General features: G+C 49.1%; 1 protein-coding gene across 6 annotated transcripts in view; it reads right to left on the bottom strand.

Annotated features, from left to right (window-relative positions):
- SEC16B (SEC16 homolog B, endoplasmic reticulum export factor) overlaps positions 1-18,042 on the bottom strand; it is a 46,126-nt gene that overhangs the window by 26,427 nt on the left and 1,657 nt on the right. For 5 of the 6 annotated variants that reach the window (XM_065554540.1, XM_065554543.1, XM_065554545.1 and 2 more), the window contains exons 2-10: positions 12,538-12,895; positions 10,270-10,376; positions 9,399-9,519; positions 8,014-8,128; positions 6,624-6,771; positions 5,944-6,101; positions 4,359-4,420; positions 3,124-3,259; positions 2,131-2,361 (exon numbers count right to left, since the gene is read on the bottom strand). In XM_065554540.1, coding sequence (XP_065410612.1) covers positions 2,131-2,361; positions 3,124-3,259; positions 4,359-4,420; positions 5,944-6,101; positions 6,624-6,771; positions 8,014-8,128; positions 9,399-9,519; positions 10,270-10,376; positions 12,538-12,836 — 1,377 coding nt within the window. In that variant the 5' untranslated portion in view covers positions 12,837-12,895. Of the gene's footprint in view, positions 1-2,130; positions 2,362-3,123; positions 3,260-4,358; positions 4,421-5,943; positions 6,102-6,623; positions 6,772-8,013; positions 8,129-9,398; positions 9,527-10,269; positions 10,377-12,537; positions 12,896-18,042 lie in introns of those variants that run through there. The other variant, XM_042851228.2, reaches the window with a different exon arrangement.

Genomic DNA, 18,042 nt, shown 5'->3' with positions numbered 1-18,042 from the left:
TCTAGACTGGGCACTAAAGCCTTCTCTGAACTAGAGGTTTTCCTTCCCACCATTGCTACCATCGGTTCAGCTCCAACTGTGATAGCAAACGCAGGAGCTCTTAGATGAGATGCCCTTGGCCATTATAGTTTAGAACACTGTGCCCCAAAAGAGCTGGAACTAGGGGTGCTGGAGGGGTTGCTGCACCCCCTAGCTTGAAGTGGTTTCCTTCACACACGGGTTTTACAGTTTGGTTCAATGGCTCTCAGGACCCCCACTATACAAATTGTTCCAGACCCCACCCCAATCAGGTTTAGCTGTCATGCTGGTTATCGACAGCAGAGCTCCTGCAATTGCTATCATCAGTGGTGCTGCCCTGGTGTTAGCAACAGTGGGACACTTCTGCCCTAATGCCAATTCAGGGGTTAATTCCACAAACAGGGTGTGACATTATCTGATTAAAATATGACCATATAGATCATTGTTGCTACCGCTATTCTATAATTGCAACAAATCTTGTACAAAGTATGTCAAGTAAGGTGTCTATGGAAAGGTTATGATTTGCTGAATATGATTATGCTATTTGTATGCTATTTTGTATCTGACGTTATGATTATTAGCTATGTACTTGTATTTCAAATGTTTGCTCCTGTGGTAACACCCACAAGGTATTTAGCCAGCACATTGTGAAGGAACTATTCAAGTTGAATGGCCCATCAAAGAACACTTAACTTACAATGGACCATGGAAGATGCCTATCTACACTTAATGAACTTTTCTGGGGATATTCTAACTAGAGTATGAGTAAGTGCCTCTGCTGTGACTAAGCAAAGCATGCAGTATTGTGACTTGCCCATGTGACTCCAAACTCCATCTTGTTACCTGTAATTTTCCACAAACTAGAACAATGGGTTTCCCTTCACTTGGCAGAAGCTATAAAAGGCCCTTGAAACATCTCCATTTTGCCTCTTTCCTGCTCAAACCTCTGGACTATGGACTTATAATAATGGAAGCATTCTAACCAAGGGACTGAGGACCTTCCAATGATTTGGAAGCAATCATAGATTTAACAAGCCAGCAGTTTAATTCCATCACTGCTACAAGCCTGATCCAAGAACTTTGCAATTGTCGTATGTATTTGATTTCTTTAACCAATTTTAACTCTCACTTTTCTTTTTTTCTTTTTTATAAATTAACCTTTAGATTTCGGGATACTAACAGATTGGAACGGCATGATTATTGGGTAAGATCTGAGTTATATATTGATCTGGGTATGTGGCTGGTCCTTTGGGATCAGAAGAACCTTTTGTTTGATTAAACTGGTTTTAAATAACCACTCATCATTAAGTCTAGTGTCTGGGTGTTGAATCCAGGACTGGAATACCTAAGGAGGCTGCATTTCTGACTTCTTGTTAGCCAGTGTGGTGAGACAGAAGTTTACTTTTGTTGCTGGATTGGTATATCTCATGGAAGAATAACCACCAGTTTTGGGAAAAGCGACAAAGAATCCTGTGGCACTTTATAGACTAACAGACGTATTGGAATCTAGATTGATTCTTGCCTACATATTTATACCTGCCTCTGGAAATTTCCACTACATGCGTCTGACGAAGTGGGTATTCACCCATGAAAGCTTATGCTCCAATACGTCTGTTAGTCCATAAGGTGCCACAGGACTCTTTGTCGCTTTTTACAGATCCAGACTAACACGGCTACCCCTCTGATACTTGACACCAGTTTTGGGGTATGTCTGCCATTTTTCCCAGCAGCTTGTCCTGAATTTGGTATTCTCAGTTGTGATCCCCTAAGGCATGGTGACACAGGGACCTTCCTTAGCCACTACCACCCATTAGAGCCCTCTTTAAAAGACAAGCCAGTGTTAGACTGGGCCAAGGGAGGATTAGCAATAGACGCCACACTGCAGTCAGAGACAGACCTGGGCCCAATCCTCTGGCTCTCTGAGCCAGTCAGAGTTACAGGAGCACTGTGGAGGTATCACTGCCAGCAACGCCCTCCCTCCCCCCCCGCAATCAATTACAGAGAGAGGTTCATGGACCTGGAAAACCCACCTTTTCCTCTGCAGGCAGTGAAAATGTTAGAAAGGGAGCAGTGGGGAGTCTCCGGACACAAGTGTGCATGCACCCTACTTACTTTCTTTCTGCCATAGAAGAGAAGCTTGGTGAATTTCTCCACTCTCTGCTCTGGTGTCTCCATGCTGGGTGGGATCTCCCCAGTGAGGAGGTCTGGTGTCCCAGAGCCCTGCACTGGCCACTCTTCATTGGTCAGGTTGATCAGATTGGCCACTGGCTCTTGCCTTTTATACTTCTCCAGGCGCTTGCAGTCTTGCATCAGCAGCTCAGCTGTGTCTGAGCCCACCATGGACTGCACAGGGAAATAGAGGAACATGAGAACTGCCATCTTAGTAAAGACCAGTGGCCCATTTAGTCAGGTATCCAGCCTTGGCCAGTGAACAACACTGCATAATATGGAGGTAGGTATAAATCCGCCCAAATGCACCACACCAATTATTACCATACTATGGGGAGTAATTCCTTCCTGACCCACCACTCCTGGTCAGTCTATTCCCTGAAGCATGAGGATCGGTGGCCCATATGATTTTTATCCTAGTGAGTGTCATTAAAGAGTCTATTCTTAATCACATATACACAATGTTAGTGGAGAGAAAGTCAAGGCAACGAGTCATCAACCAGGGACATAATAGCAAAAATCAAACTTTAGATATCTCAGTGGTCTGGTCCTGATTCCTTCTAACATTCAGTGGCAGGCCTCCCGCAGATTGGGTTTGATACACTAATCTCCTTCTGGACAGAAATGTTGTCTCCTAAATTAAGTTGACAGTGTCCCTTTAGGTGCTGCTGTTCCATTGGAACATTGGTATTTCAAAAGTGCTGCACCTGGTTTGGGTGAGCAGCCCTGGAGAGGTGTGTCTTCTATGTACCTGGTGCTTTGGGCTGCACTGAAGTGGTCAGCATTAATGGGGGAGTGAGATGCATTTAAGATCCCCCACAGCAGCACTTGGCTGCTTCAGACACACAAAAGGGATTCTCACAACGAGCCATCCTTAACTGAACCAAAAAGACTAATAAGGACTGGCACTCATCACAATGCATAAAGAACACACACCCCATTCTGCCGGCAAAGGAGGACCAAGAGTTTCCAGAGCAGGGCTGAGTCTCTGCCTCTCTCAGTCTCCAAATCACAGCTCATGGCTGCTTTGCGCTGGCAAAATGTCATCACATCCACCTTGTGCAAATCCTCCCTGCAGGAACAAGAAAGAGGGTGTTGGCAAGTGCAAGGCAGGACATCCTTAACAGCATAAGGGAGGATTCCCAGAACTCTGTGAGTTATGTGGAGGACTCCAGAAAATTATTCAAGGAGAGGTAGAAAATCAGAGATGTTCACATGCATATCAATAACACCACTATGCATCCGTCAGCCAAAACATGTAATAAGGCTGGTTATTACGATTCCCATTTTGCAGATGGCCAAGCCACAAAGGTTTAGAATGTATCCGAAATCCCTTCTTTGTGTACCTGTGACATTTTTAACCTGATCCAGATCAATCTATCTGCAGAGAACATCACAGCTGATTGGGCTCTAGCACCTACAATGCCACTCCACTAATATTGTCTCCTTCCACTGTGCTATTAACCTCTGGTCCTCAGACTTCCATCCAGCCTCTGTGCTTGCTCAGTGCTTTTTGTAATTTCATTGCTCTTCTTCTGTTTTATCTCTCAGCTTTTCTCATGAGTGACTGAACGGCATTTCAGTATAAGCAATGTGATGCAGAGCAAACCTGATTGAACAATGATGGGTTGAGGGAAGATGTTCCCCAGGTCTACACTTACTGAAGCTCAGCTCCCAAGGAGCACAACATCAGGCTTCAGTTCTGCAGAGCATGAGAGAACTGAAACACCTGCTCATCCAAACCACTGGTTGTACAAAGATCGTGGATGTCCCACAAGCCCTTCTTACAACCCGGGTTTCCCTGGACTTGGTTACGAAATAACAGTCAAACAATGTTCTCTGAGCATTCCCAATAGAGCAAACCCACAGATCCAACCAACCACACGCACATTTCTGGATCTGGATCTGGATCTGGACCTGGACTTCGCCGATGGTCCTTATCTTTACAAAGGGCCTAGTCAAAACCCTGGGCCTGAACACCCTGAGGCTTTGGGGACTTTGAAACATGAATCCAAATTACATGCTTGGGCTCATCTCTAATTCCAGGTGACCATATCCTCCTTTAATGGTCAAGCTGTGTGTGTAGCAGCCTGAAGAGAAGCTGAATGCTGGGAAAGAAAGGAATGCTGATAGGGGACATGGTTTACTGTACACCTCCAATGGCATTGTACCTGACCAGAGGCCCTGGGAAGGCTCGCATCTCCTCCTGCTCTTTGGTGTCATGAAGGATTACCTAGGAGGCAAGAGCAGAGACTGTGACCAAGGCCCTGTCTGAAAGTTAAAGTGCTTTGGCAAAGGCTTTACTAGTACTGGGGATGCTTTTCTCAAAGCCATCTTTGGGCATACGTGTTATCTCGGAGCATATGCACTGACGTGTTTACCACCTTGATCCACACGACTATAAGAAGCAATTGCCTTTTACGATGGGATCTGGCTCCTATAATTGCAGTCCTTTGAGAGGGAGAAGGCACCAGCTCAGAGGGGAAAAGAGGGGCAGATGCTGTGGAACACAATCTATCTAAGGTGCTTATATGGCTCCCATCGCTGCTATCTTTAATGTATTTATCCTCCCACCACTCCTGGGAGGCAGGGCAGGGTTATTACCCCCCAGCACAGATGAGGAACTGAGGCACAGGGGACTTGCCCAGGGTCACACAGGAAGTCTGTGGCAGAGCAGGGACTTGAGCCCAGGTCTCACAAGTCCCATGCTAGTGCCCACCAGACCATGCTTCCTCAAATTGTCTCCTAAGAAGAGAGTTGTGAGAACCAGAATAGCCCTACTCCTGTGTGAGATCCCTCTGTCTGTGCTATGGCCAAGGGCTCCAAAGCAGAGTTCAACCACAGCTTTGGGTTATTCCATTTAACGATGGCAGAGCATGCCGGCAAAACATGCAGCCCGCTGTGAAGGTGCACACGATGTCCTCTTGAGCCCAGGTTAAGGACACTGCTCAACCCTAAAGACTTAGTCACCTTAAGGTGTGGCTAGTTCCTAAGGGCATGTCTCCATGGGGTGGGGATGGGGGTTTGATTTCTAAAGCGCACTAACATGTTGTTCCTTAACTGGTCTGTGTAGATCAGGGGTAGGCAACCTATGGCACATGTGCCGAAGGTGGCACGTGAGCTGATTTTCAGTGGCACTCACACTGCCCGGGTCCTGGCCACTGGTCCGGGGGGCTCTGCATTTTAATTTAATTTTAAATGAAGCTTCTTAAACATTTTAAAAACCTTATTTACTTTACATACAACAATAGTTTAGTTATATATTATAGACTTATAGAAAGAGACCTTCTAAAAACGTTAAGATGTATTACTGGCACGTGAAACCTTAAATTAGAATGAATAAATGAAGACTTGGCACACCACTTCCGAAAGGTTGCTGACCCCTGGTGTAGATCCTGCTGCACTTTACCATAGCACTATTTGCAACAGTGAGACGTGGGTGGGAAGGGAGCTGGCACTGCTCAGGGAAATGGAGAGACAGCCAAAACTCAGATGCCTCAGGGTTAAAGGGGCAGTGCGGGCAGGGGATGGGAGGGTACAAAGGGTTACGGGGCAGTGTGGGCAGGGGATGGAAAAGTATGAGAGGTTACAGGGGCAGTGCGGGCGGGGGATGGGAGGGTACAAAGGGTTATGGGAGGGTACATGAGATAATGGGGCAGTGGAGGCGGGAGATAGGAGGATACAAAGGGGTTATGGGGCAGTGCAGGTGGGATGGGATGGCAGCTCTCAGTTGCAGGTGGCTGGGTGGTTGGTTACCTCCAGGCTGTGCATTTCAATGAGGGCAGGCTGCCCATCAGCCGGGGAGTTAGGGCACACTCGGACCAGCTGGCCTCCTGCTCCAAAGCACACTGGCACGTGAGGGAGGGAATACTTCTGGGGTGCAACGTGGTGCGGAGTGGACAGCAAGACTTCCTCTAAACAGCAACAAATGCACACAGAGGTCAGAGCCAGCCCTTTCACAGCCACTCAGCAAGCTTTGTTATTGGGGGAAAGCCCTAGGGACAGCACCTGACACGCTTCCGGGCAGCACCAAGCTTTCTTTGCCAGCTGGTACGGGGGCCAAGGCCCCAAAAACTGTGCCAGGCAGAATTCAGGGAAACAGCCCTTCTCTGAGCTGACTGAAGTCCCTACCAAATCTAACACTGGGTTATATGGACATACCCTACAGTACTGCTGGGCGATGCCCAGCATCCCCCTGTACTTCCCACATGCTGCTTTCCAAGTGCGATTTTCTGCACCATTAGGTGCCTTAAAAGCTTTTTAAAATCTGGCCCTAAGCATCAGTAATGGCCATTCGGAACTTCCCATGATGCTTTACAGGCTCATATGTGAGGGCAACAGCCATATTCTCATACAGCCCACTGTCCCCACCATGAGAGCGTCTACATGTGCCTGCCCCCGCCCCCGGACGCCTGGTGCCCTCACCTCACACCCACCTGTTTGAACTGGACTCCAGGTCTCTGAAGGATCTGGGTGGTACTGATTGGGAGAGTCGCACATGTACTGACTGAGTTCATAGCTGCTGGAGCTGAGGCCAGATTCCTTGTACTGCACGAGCCGGCTGAGCTCACGTGGGGCGGGGAGCTGAGGGAAAAGAGAAGCCACAGGAGCCATGGGGAAAGGGAAGCAGAGAAAATAGCAGCCTGAGGGAGCCAGACTGGGAAGGTGGGAGGAGAGACTGGCAAGAGGGGTGAGAGTTGCTTTGTGTGGAAATGGAGCCATAACACAACAAACACATGTTGCACCTATACAGTGTGACGGTGCCCAGGTTGGCCAGCGCTGGTACTGGACCAGCGCCTGCAGAATGAACAACGAGGGTCTCTCCAGCTTGAGCTAAACTGCTTAGTCTCAAGCTAAGAGCTGTAACCGGCTTGTGTCCTCTGCGGATCTGGCACAGGGGGACAGACATCGCCCCCACTGATGAGCATGGTACAGCAGCGCCTCCCCTCAGATGATCTCAAGCACTTTAAGGTCTAAAACTCTTTTAGTCACGCTTTGCTTGTTCCCGGCGGTTTTGATCCATATGATTCAGATCCTCCGTTGGTGTAAATCCGCATAGCTCCATTGACTTCAGTGGAGCTATACCAGTTGACATCAGCTCACCCACTAGCCTACTACCTCTCACCAATCTGACACAGACACCCCATATGGCTGTCACCTGCTCCTCAGGAAGCAAATGAGCATTTTCTAGATATGTTTTGTCATTTGATCATTTGCAAAATGCAGTCACTCAGACAGAGTCTCCTGTCACTAGTGGAAATAAGCAGTGTCTGTCATAGGCAGCTGTCACCACCTCTTCTGGGAGCAAGTAACCGTGCTGCTGGACAGTCCCCTGGTGTGGGGAGGGAATGGACGAAAATAGAGGTCCTAGAATAACAGAGGGTGGAGAAATCCACCAAGACCAGTCTTTGGGCCAGTTCTAGGTGCAGCAAGGGTGGGCCCTGCCTCTAGATGCCATGGGGTGTGCAACTGACAGCCCTACAGAAGGAGACTTTGTGATAATGATACTAATAGCCCTTCCATCTTGTTTCCAGGTGAGGCTCTCAAAGCACTCTGCAAACAGTAATGTATCAACGCTGGAAGGTGGGGAAGTAACACTACCCCCATTTTGCAAACTGGGAAATTGAGGCAATGGGAGGTGAAGACATTTGCTCAAGGTCACACAGAGAGTTGGTGGTAGATCCAGGGATAGAACTCAGCCCTCCTGACTGCCTGGTCCCTGTTCTAACAACTATGCAACACTCCCAAACAGATGGGCTGACAGACACTCTCCAAAATCTCCAGAAGAACCTCAGATCTCCGACTCATCTGTCTCTCTGTAGTTACCTCATATGGCTGGAAGCTGGCATCCTCCACGCAGTTCCCCCGGGCTTCCTCCCCAATCTGTTCCTGCCTGGGAGTAGAGATGTACTTCTCCTCATAGGTGCTGTAGCTCTTTGAGCTGTGGGAGGGAACAGAATGCCAACCCAACATGAGGGCAGATGTGCCATGAGCCGTCCACAGAACCCACTGCAGATGTGCTCATCAAGTTCCAGTACTGATGACTTTCCTAGGTGAAAAGCCAGTGGCACGTGTGCTGCTGCCAGATGGGGGTGAAGACTCCCTCTCTTTATTCAAGGGAAATGAGAATACACAGAACCGGCTTGCTAGAACAGACAGTCTCCTGCAGAAAGGGACAGAGCTGTAGTTTTGCAGTCCAATGGCACGGATTCTGGCTGCATCCTGCCAAGATGAAGAGCTGTGTACTGAGTACTAAGGGCCAGATTTTAAAGGTATTTAGGCCCCTAATGAGCCAGATCGGCACCTAGTGGGATTGTCTGCACCATTAGGTGCCTTAAGAGCTTTTTAAAATCTGGCCCTCAGCATCAGCCCTCTTCTGGCTGCAATCACACAGGCCAAGCCACTGAAACGCAATTCACTGTCATCATTGTTTCCTGCGTGGGGTCAGTGTATCTGGTGCTGGACAGACACAGTCTCTGCCCAGTACAGTTTTTAATCTAGAGGCCTGATCCAAAGCCTTTTAAAGTCAATGGGAGTCTTTCAGTGGGGACCGGATCAGGCCCTAGAAGCGCTAGGATGGCTAGCCCGACGCTAAGCATAGATAAGGCACAGGGAACCCTTTCTCCCCTGCCACATGCACACATCATAATCCCACTGCCTGTGTCTTAGGAAGCTCAGGGTGGGGATGTGGCTAGTACTGCCCAAAGCTCTAATCAGCTCCGCAGAGCACGTGACTGAGCAGGGCCGGGCCATGCACACTGACAGAGTGATGCTGTGGGAACCCCGGCTGCACCAGGTTTGAAACACAGTAGAGGACGTCCTTGAAACTGACCCAAGAGGCTATTTCAAGAGTGATCTAATGGTGACACCATGGGAAGCTGCAGGAGAGCCAGCGGGCACCGTGTATGCACAGTAACACAAAACAGCTTGGGCCAATGGAGCCGCCGGTTGCATAACTGAGACTTGGGTCACATAACTTGCTTGGGTCACAACTCACTAGGCAAACCACAACAGAGTGTGCAGCATGGGGTCCCACTGGCACGTAGCTACTAGAGACATTCCATCCCAGTGCATCTGGGATAACAGCATAACCGCGCACTCCCATCTATCACGTGTTATTGCTTAGGTTTTGAAGGGGGAAGTTGGAAACCTGCCTGCAAAGCTCATGCACAGACATTAGGTTCTTCCCTTCCCATTCTAATCACCCTTACCGGTATTGTGCCACATCGTTCTGCCCAAATGGGCTGGTATCCTGGTCATGATGGGAGTCTCTGTAGTAGTTCTGATCCCAGTAATTCATGTGCCTGCCATAAAGATCTTCGTGCCTTGGATCTGCACACTCAGAGAAAACCACCATAAAGATCTAGTATTTTTCTTTAGTGCAATTAGTATTAACGAAGTTTTAAAAGGGACAACATTGAGTCAGGATTTGTCATTTGCACTCCATTGCTTCCAAATTATTCTGCCTAGTTAGTACAATGATATATATATTTGTGTGTGTGTTTGTGTACGTACAATACACACCTATAAATTACATGCACAGTAACAGACATCCCTTCCTTCACATTTCCTTTAGCCCAGAAATGTCATTAGGCTGCTAGCTCTGATCATGCAGCGAAATCAGCATTATCCTACACTGTCTGGGACCAGTAACGACTTGGTGCTTCACCGGCTACATGGCACTCAAATGCTCCTGTATGTCACTGCTGTAGCTGTCTCTCAGAGATGCAAACCCAAGTCAGTGCTCACATCATGAGATCAGGATTCAAGGGCTGAGAACGGAGGCAATGAATTCAGCTCCTCAGGAGGAGGAGAACACCTTGAGATGCTCTTTGGAAAGCCCATCCAATCAAGAAAAGGTGAGTAGCTGGTTCTGGAGGAGGCAACAACCAGCTCTCCTCCTCTAAGAGGGTTGGGCACCATGACATAGAGACATATGTATGTCAGAGAAGGGACGCATCATACAGGCCTAATGCTAAAAGAATGGTCAGGAATTGCCAACACAACAGACTAATAGACTGGCCAGGCCAGCAAGAAACAGCAAGCAAAGTAGTTTTCATTTCCTAGAGGAACATACAGTACCTCTCTCATGCTGCAGTACTTGGGAGGGTCTGTGATAACCTCTGTAAGCGTAGTCTTCCCCAGAGCTTGGCGATGGGTAGCTCCAGTAGGGGTCCTCATAGCCTTGCCTGAAATGAATCCCAAATATACAAAACAGAGAGGGCGGAGAATCAAAAGGAGAGCAAAAGAAAGGAATCCCCATCAGAACTATATTGGCACTGGGCAGCTCCCATGCCCTCAGATCCAGATCCAAACAGAGGATCAGGAGACAAGTCCTGCATCAGAACTAGAACTAGGGTCAGGACACCAGATTCCATCCAGGATCAGTTCCAAGGTGAAAGGCCAAGGAATCAGGTGTGGAATGAAATGCCGGGTTAGGATTCCATCCCAGTCTGAGATCTTTGGGACTCGGTTGTGAAACGAGGTCAATGAAATAAATGCCAGGGTCTCATCAGCCCTATAATCAGCTGCAGTGTCACAGTCAGGGCTATTGTTAATGTCAGAGGTTAGGGTGAGCATTCTGAAGCACGGAGCAAGAGCAGGAGGTTTGGGGGTCAGATTCCCGTCGCCTCCTGTTCTTAACAGAGGAGTGTCGCCCTCCAGGCCACTGGAGCCCTGCCAGCTTTGGTGGAATTCTGGAATCGTTTGGCTGGACACCTCTGGAATATCCCTAGGAGCTCTGCTGGAGGGACCCACCCTCATGAGCAGTTTAGGAGATTTGGAGAAAAGAACCTCTTTCCTGCAAAAATTTGAAGTTGCCATGCTCCTAAGGGGCTTCCCAGTAGGGCCCCCTTCTCTGCTGACAGGGCCGGCTCCAGGCACCAGCCCACCAAGCATGTGCTTGGGGCGGCACCTGGAGGGGGGCAGCGCGGCGCTCTGGCCCGAGAGTGGGCCGCGACTGGGCTCGCCGCCCTCCCCACGGCGCTCCGGCCGCCGGGGAGAGCAGAGCCCCGGCCGGGCTTGCCGCCAGGGAGAGCAGAGCCGCGGCGGGCTCACCGCCCTCCCCCCGGCACTCTGGCCGCCAGGGAGAGCGGAGCGCCGGCCTGGCTCTCTGGCCGCCAGGGAGAGCGGAGCCCCAGCCGGGCTCTCCGCCCTCCTCTCGGCGCTCTGGCTGGGAGAGCGGAGCCCCGGCCGGGCTCTCCACCCTCCCCCCGGTGCTCTGGCCGCCGGGGAGAGCGGAGCCCCGGCTGGGCTTGCCGCCGGGGAGAGCGGAGCTCCGGCCGGGCTCTCTGCCCTCCTCCCGGCGCTCTGGCTGCCGGGGAGAGCGGAGCCCCGGCCGGGCTCGCCGCCCTCCCCCCGGTGCTCTGGCCGCTGGGGAGGGCGGAGCCCCGGCCGGGCTCGCCGCCCTCCCCCCGGTGCTCTGGCCGCTGGGGAGGGCGGAGCCCCGGCCGGGCTCTCCGCCCTCCTCCCGGCGCTCTGGCTGCCGGGGAGAGCGGAGCCCCGGCCGGGCTCGCCGCCCTCCCCCTGGTGCTCTGGCCGCTGGGGAGGGCGGAGCCCCAGCCGGGCTCTCCGCCCTCCTCCCAGCGCTCTGGCTGCCGGGGAGAGCGGAGCCCCAGCTGGGCTCGCCGCCCTCCCCCCGGCACTCTGGCCAGTCGGGGAGAGCGGGCCCGCGGCCCGGCTCGGCGCCCTCCCCTGCCGCGCTCCCCACGGGGGGCAGGGGCGGCGGGAGGCTTTTTTGCCTGGTCCTGTCTGCTGAATTCTAAAAGTGCCCAGAGCTCTCCCTCAACCCCTTACAGTTCACTCACACCCCTTAGCAGAGCATTTCACAAGCTTCATGAAAAACCCACTGCAAAGTGGACTTCGCAGGTACAACATGCAATTTTCAAAGGTCCATATCTCGGTCAAATCAAAATCTGTATCTGCCAGGACATTCAAAGCCACTTCTTCTCAATAAAGGATGTGTCCATCCCACATTTTATCCTTCCTGCCTTGACTGTTTCTGCAGCAGAGTTAACACAGCTGCAATAATTTGTGTTACATTGTTCTTTATATTTTTATCACTTTCCTAGCACTCAAAAGAGCTGAATTATATTTGTTCTAATTTTCAAACGAAATTCACTGATGGATAGAGGTCAAGCCTGGAAAATTTCAGTCCCAAAAGTGAAAGTTTTAGAAAGTTATGCATGACCATAAAGAGGGGATTAGAATGGGAACTGTTACACAGCCCTAAATAAAGCAGCCACTGCAGCTCCTGTTTTAATAACTGGCTATTTAGAAGAATGTGGAGGGATAAGCACCCACAAAGGACAGTTTGATCCATATGGTTACTTAATTTTATTCAAACCTTACCTTGAATATGGTCTAGTGAGATAACTGCTTTCATAATACTCTGCTCTGGAGTCTGGTCTGATCTGGTCCTCTGGCCTGCCAGGATAGCTGGGGTGGTGGTACTCCATCCATGGGTCTGGCCACAGTTGAGGCCCTGTTCTGAGGTCCTGTTGGTGGTGGTAATACCTCTCACCATTATGCCTAGACTGGGGTCGAGGTCTGTGGTAGCCTTCTCCCCATGGCCACCTGTCCTGGCCCTCCATCCGGGCTACATGCCTCCCTCTTGGTTGGGGCTGCCCCGGGGGCACCCAAGGGTCCATCTGGGTCTTGCTGTGAAGCTCCTCCTCCTTGATTTAGTTTTTCGTAGTTTTGTAGCTTCCTGTAAACAAAGGGATAAATCCCAGGGCATGAAATCTAAACTACCTCAAAGTCAGCCTGCAAAGTGCATTGCCATGTTTCCAATGCCATAATACCGATCAGCTTTGTTGTTAGTTCATGTCCCTTTGACTCCCTGCAAGATGCCAATGTCCAGGGGCATGGAAAATCTACTTGTCCGCTCACCAGTGACAAGTTGGAAGCTTTTCCTGGCAAGTGAGATGGCCTAAAACAACAATTTTTGCAGAATTTAATTTTCCATTTTAAAAAAAACCCAATGTTTCTCGCCTTTCCAGTTGCAAAGAGAACCTTCCAAATATGAGCTAATGCAGAGCTGTCTTCCTGAGTCTGCAGCCAGCCAGAGGGACTCTCTTGCTACTCATAGCTTTCCCTAAGCAGAAATTAACAAGATTGATCAGTCACTCACAACCCAGTGGGCTGCAGTGAAACTGTCAAAACACAGTGCTGCTCCTCAAGATGGCTCAGAAAACTATGAAGAGCAGCAAAAGCAGGCACCGCAGTTAGTCTTGTAGAATGAGAAAAAAATAAATACAAGTGGAAAATGTAGAGTAGCTGAACCCCTGCCTCACAGCAGCCAAAACTTTTCAGGATAAAGAGACAGGAAGATCCCTCTGCCTTTCAGCAGCTGGAGGAGTGTGGTTTCAAATGTATTAGATATCTATTAGCCATAGATGATACAAAAGAGGGAGCTCAAGGAAGGACCTGGTGACAGGATCTGGGAGAAACCCCAGCATCCTCAGCAGCTGGCAGGAAGGCTGGGCTTCTCACCAGGGCATTGTCCCTCAGCCTGGCTGGTAGAACCCCATCCCTCTTGCTGATAGGAACACTTTCAGCTACTAGAATTAGTCCTATTGCTAGTAGGTGTCTGACACATTTTTCAAGTCTTGATGGGTGAAACTTGTGCTGGGAGGAGAGGTAGACAAGCCAGCCTTGCAAGTGCAAGTAACTTGGGCAATATGTTTCCCACAACCCCAAAATAGCAAGTATGTTTCAGGGGTGGGAAGATATTGCAGAGGGGTCTTCAGAGAGCCTTCCCCTCAGACACTGTATAGTCCTGACCAGCTACCTGACCTCAGGGAAGATGAAGGGACAGATACCTCAGTGGTTTGAGCATTGGCCTACTAAACCCAGGGTTGTGAGCTCAGTCCTTGAGGGGGCCATTTAGGGATCTGGGGCAAAAATCTGTCTGGGGATTGGGCCTGCTTTGAGCAGGGGGTTGGACTAGTTGACCTCCGGAGGTCCCATCCAACCCTGATATTCTATGATTCTAAGGCACGATCCAGGACCTACAACCTGGCCTAAAATAGAATCCCACTGCAGGAGTTTGTTTGCCAGCAGCACCACTGGCCCTGGGAGCAATTTGAAGGCACCACCATTTTAGTCTGCCCTTGGCCACTTGCCCCCTTTAATACCTGGTGGAACAGCAAAAGTCCTGATCAACCAAACTGCACGGATGCCATAGAGTGGGCAATGAACTCACCAACAGCACTCGCTTTGCAATGTTATCAGTCCCCACATCCAGAGAGTCAGGTAATAGTAAGAACATTCCTAGAGAATGGAGCACTTGGAGACACCCACAGCTCTATTATAGCTAATGCCAAAGAAATGGTCCCTAGCCACAAAACCTGGATCCAAATCTGGATTTCAGGGGTGCTCAGAGGAGGGGGTTTTATCTAACCCATTATAAAGGCTAAGACATGCTCAGCTCTTTATTCCTTTGTGCAGCCACCAGGGGCATATGGTACCAGGGGCTGACACCAATTCATTCTAATAAACCCTCTCCCCCTTCCCACACAAAAAGCTACAATCTCTTCCCCTCCCCCACACCTTTGCCAAAACTGTTCTGTGCTATTCTAAGGGTCAACACTCACAATTCGCACCAGTGTGATCTTGACTTGACACACACACACACACACACACACACCCTCCACACCACATGAAGTATAAAATGCTGGACTGAGCAGCCTTCTAGAGCACACACTTGTGTGTGTGTCAGTCTATTCTGAGTTCATGTCATCCCATAGCCCAGAACTAGGAGCAAGGGGTTGAAATGGCGATTGATTTCCCAGATGCCACTGGATGACAAGCACCTGGAGAAAGCCCAGCGAGCAGCAAAATGCCCATCTGCATACACACACCTGTTCGAACGTGCCCACCACCGACAGCTTTGCAGACCTGGCCTGCGCTCTCTCCGTCCCCAAAGGCGGCTGTCAAAGTCCACCTGCCACATCGGCTGATGCCTGCCTGACCCTCAACCTGGATCAGCACTCCCAGCTCTTTGCTGCTACAGAGACGTCCCCCCCAGCTGACGAAGCAGAGCAAAGTGCAGGCTGCTCACCTGCCTCGGGACAAACCCTTCTGTGACTGTTTTCTCTGCGCTTGTCAGGGATTTGCTCTTGCGTTTATTCAGGCTTTTGGAGACGCTGAGATTTAGGCAGCCTGGGGCAAGTGGAATTTAAAACCCTAACAGCCAAAGGAAAGATGGAGACAAACTTCCCATGGTAACTTGTTAACGAGTTACCTCCCTCCCTTATAATACAAGTGGAACAACTTTCCTTTTTCTTTTCATTTGTTCCTCTCTTCTCATTGGTCAGGGGTCCACCATGCAACATACTGAGTCAAAAAAACCCACATATATTTTTCCTTTTATTATTAATAATAAGTAGTGGATCTACTCGATTCTATTTATGGTCTTATACCATACTCATCACCATAGTATTTGATTTCATCATGCAGCTAACAGGCCACCCGAGAAATAAATGAAACTTGCTAATTAAGCTTCTTAGTTAATTTACTACTAACTGTGGATGAATATAGTTCTAGCAAATGTAACCCCCACCCCAATCATGTTTGATTGTTCCATCATCTCTAACTACTGAATGATCTGGAGGTCAAAGGACAGAGCAGATTTTTAACTGAAAATCTCAGGAAAGCTTCCTTCCCTGGGGTGTACAACTGTCAGGGACCATGGGGTCTCAAACCCCAGTCCACAGGGCTCTCCAGAGCCAGTAAATTCTGACCTGCCATCAGCTGCTAGAACTAGTAGGCAGACAGACTGTTCCACTACTTCTGTTGCTGCTCTGCCAGAGTAAAATTAACATGTCCCTTGTCGGTTTTATCGCTACTGTTCAAACTTTGTGCAGTCCTGAAACAGACAATCGTATCAGTTTCACATTTCTCTTGCCCATCAGAAAGTTGTAAGCAATAGCAGAGGCACTGATGCTGTTACTCCTGTAGATAACTTTTCTGTTTACTATCACCCTGTTTTTTCTATTGGTTTCTGGCTGGTAAGTTTAGGCCTCTCTCTAGTAGGCAACTGGTACATTTTTTTTAAAGCCTGCCTCCTACCAGGGCATCATTTAGATTAGGGATCTTAAAATTCTCAGCCACTTCCGGATGAGCAGAATCTTTGTAAAGGGGCATAATTTCCAAGACTGCAGTCATCCACTGAAATAGCTAAGCCATGGTGTGCTGTGAGGAAAAAGCCACAGTTTAAACTACATAAAGCAGCAGTTATGAATGCTATTTATATCTGAGATGACCAGAGATGCTATACTACTCAGGCTGTGCAAGGAAAGAAGATGTGGGGAAACACTACCAGGCCAGCAACATAAAGTTTCAAGCAAGAGCAGCCTAAACTGGAAAGCTACAAAAAACATCAGTTCGGAAAGCCAGGAAGCACAACAGAAGAGCTGGAGGCTGGGAACAGAAGAATGAGAGAAGAAGAGACAGAGATGGAAGATACAAAAGGACAGTAGAAAGATAATAAAGGATGCTCAAAAAAAGAAAAAAATATTAAGTATCTGTAGGAGACCTTTTAACTACATTTCTGACAGTTAACACATTATATATTGAATAACTTAATACTTTCTAAACAAAGCTAAAGGAACAAGATCTTAGAAATCACATTTCTCTGACAAATTTTACCTACGGTTGTTTTAATAAGATTAGATGGGAAATATTTTCCCCTGTTTCTTCAGTTTGTTTGCTTTGTGCATTTCACAGCACTTGGCTTATAGTCAGCGTTACTGCACCCCAGGTAGTCAGCCAGTTTCCCTTGTTTGTGTGAGTCCTTCACAGAAAATTTTGAAAAAAAAATTGGGACTTTGTGATTGTAACACCTCATAAACTGACAGGGGAAATTGGAGGTAGATGTACTGCCTGCAACTACTTTTAGCTCATTTTTGTTAAAACTTACTTTAATTTTCATAGTATCCCTTTAAATGACAGGAAAATAGAATAAAAAAATAGAATCAGAGTAGTGAGAGGTGAAAAGACTTCTCAGTTCTAGACCCTTAAAAATGTAGCACATACATTGCCTTTCAGTGCAGTCAACCCAAATAATCCAGTGCAGCGGTTCTCAAACTGTGGGTTGAGATCCCAAAGTGGGTCGCAACCCCATTTTAATGGGGTTGCCAGGGCTGGCGTTAGACCCGCTGAAGCCAAAGCCTGAGCCCCAACACCTAGGCCAAAGCCACAGCCTGAGGGCTTAATCCCTGGACAGTGGGGCTCAGGTACAGGCCCCCTGCCTGGGGCTGAAGGCCTTGGGCTTCGGCTCCCCCCACCTGGTGTGGCAGGGCCTGGACTTTGGCACCCCCCCCCCACCCCTGCCCAGTGTGACGGGGCTTTGGCTTTGCCCCCTCTCCCCCATCTGGGACAGCGGGACTCAGGTTTTTGCCCCCCCACCCAGGGTGGCGAGGCTCAGGCCTCCCCACCGGGGGCAGCAAGGCTCAGGTTTTGCCCCCCCACACACACACCCAGGGCAGTAGAGCTCAGGCAGGCTCAGGCTTGGTCCCCACTTCTGGGATCATGTAGTAATTTTTTCTGTCAGAAGGGGGTCACGGTACAATGAAGTTTGAGAACCCCTGATCTACCCTCATCGTCTGAACTGAGAAATACAAAAAGTAAACAAACAGCACAACATATGAAAATTGATTTTTAAAACTTTTGGTTGTAATAATATTAGATGCATAGATTTTAAGGCCAGAAGGGATCATTCTGATTATCTGGTCTGATCTCTTGCATAGCATAGGCTGTAGAACCTCACCCAGTAATTCCTGCATTGTGTCCTTTTAACATCTTGCAAGACACAGGCTAACCTAGGCAAATCAGGACTGTATTAGAATCCAG

The sequence above is a fragment of the Chrysemys picta genome, chromosome 8 (assembly GCF_011386835.1).
Source record: "Chrysemys picta bellii isolate R12L10 chromosome 8, ASM1138683v2, whole genome shotgun sequence".
NCBI classification, from domain to species: Eukaryota; Metazoa; Chordata; order Testudines; family Emydidae; genus Chrysemys; species Chrysemys picta.
This window is presented reverse-complemented; position numbering and strand designations above follow the sequence as displayed.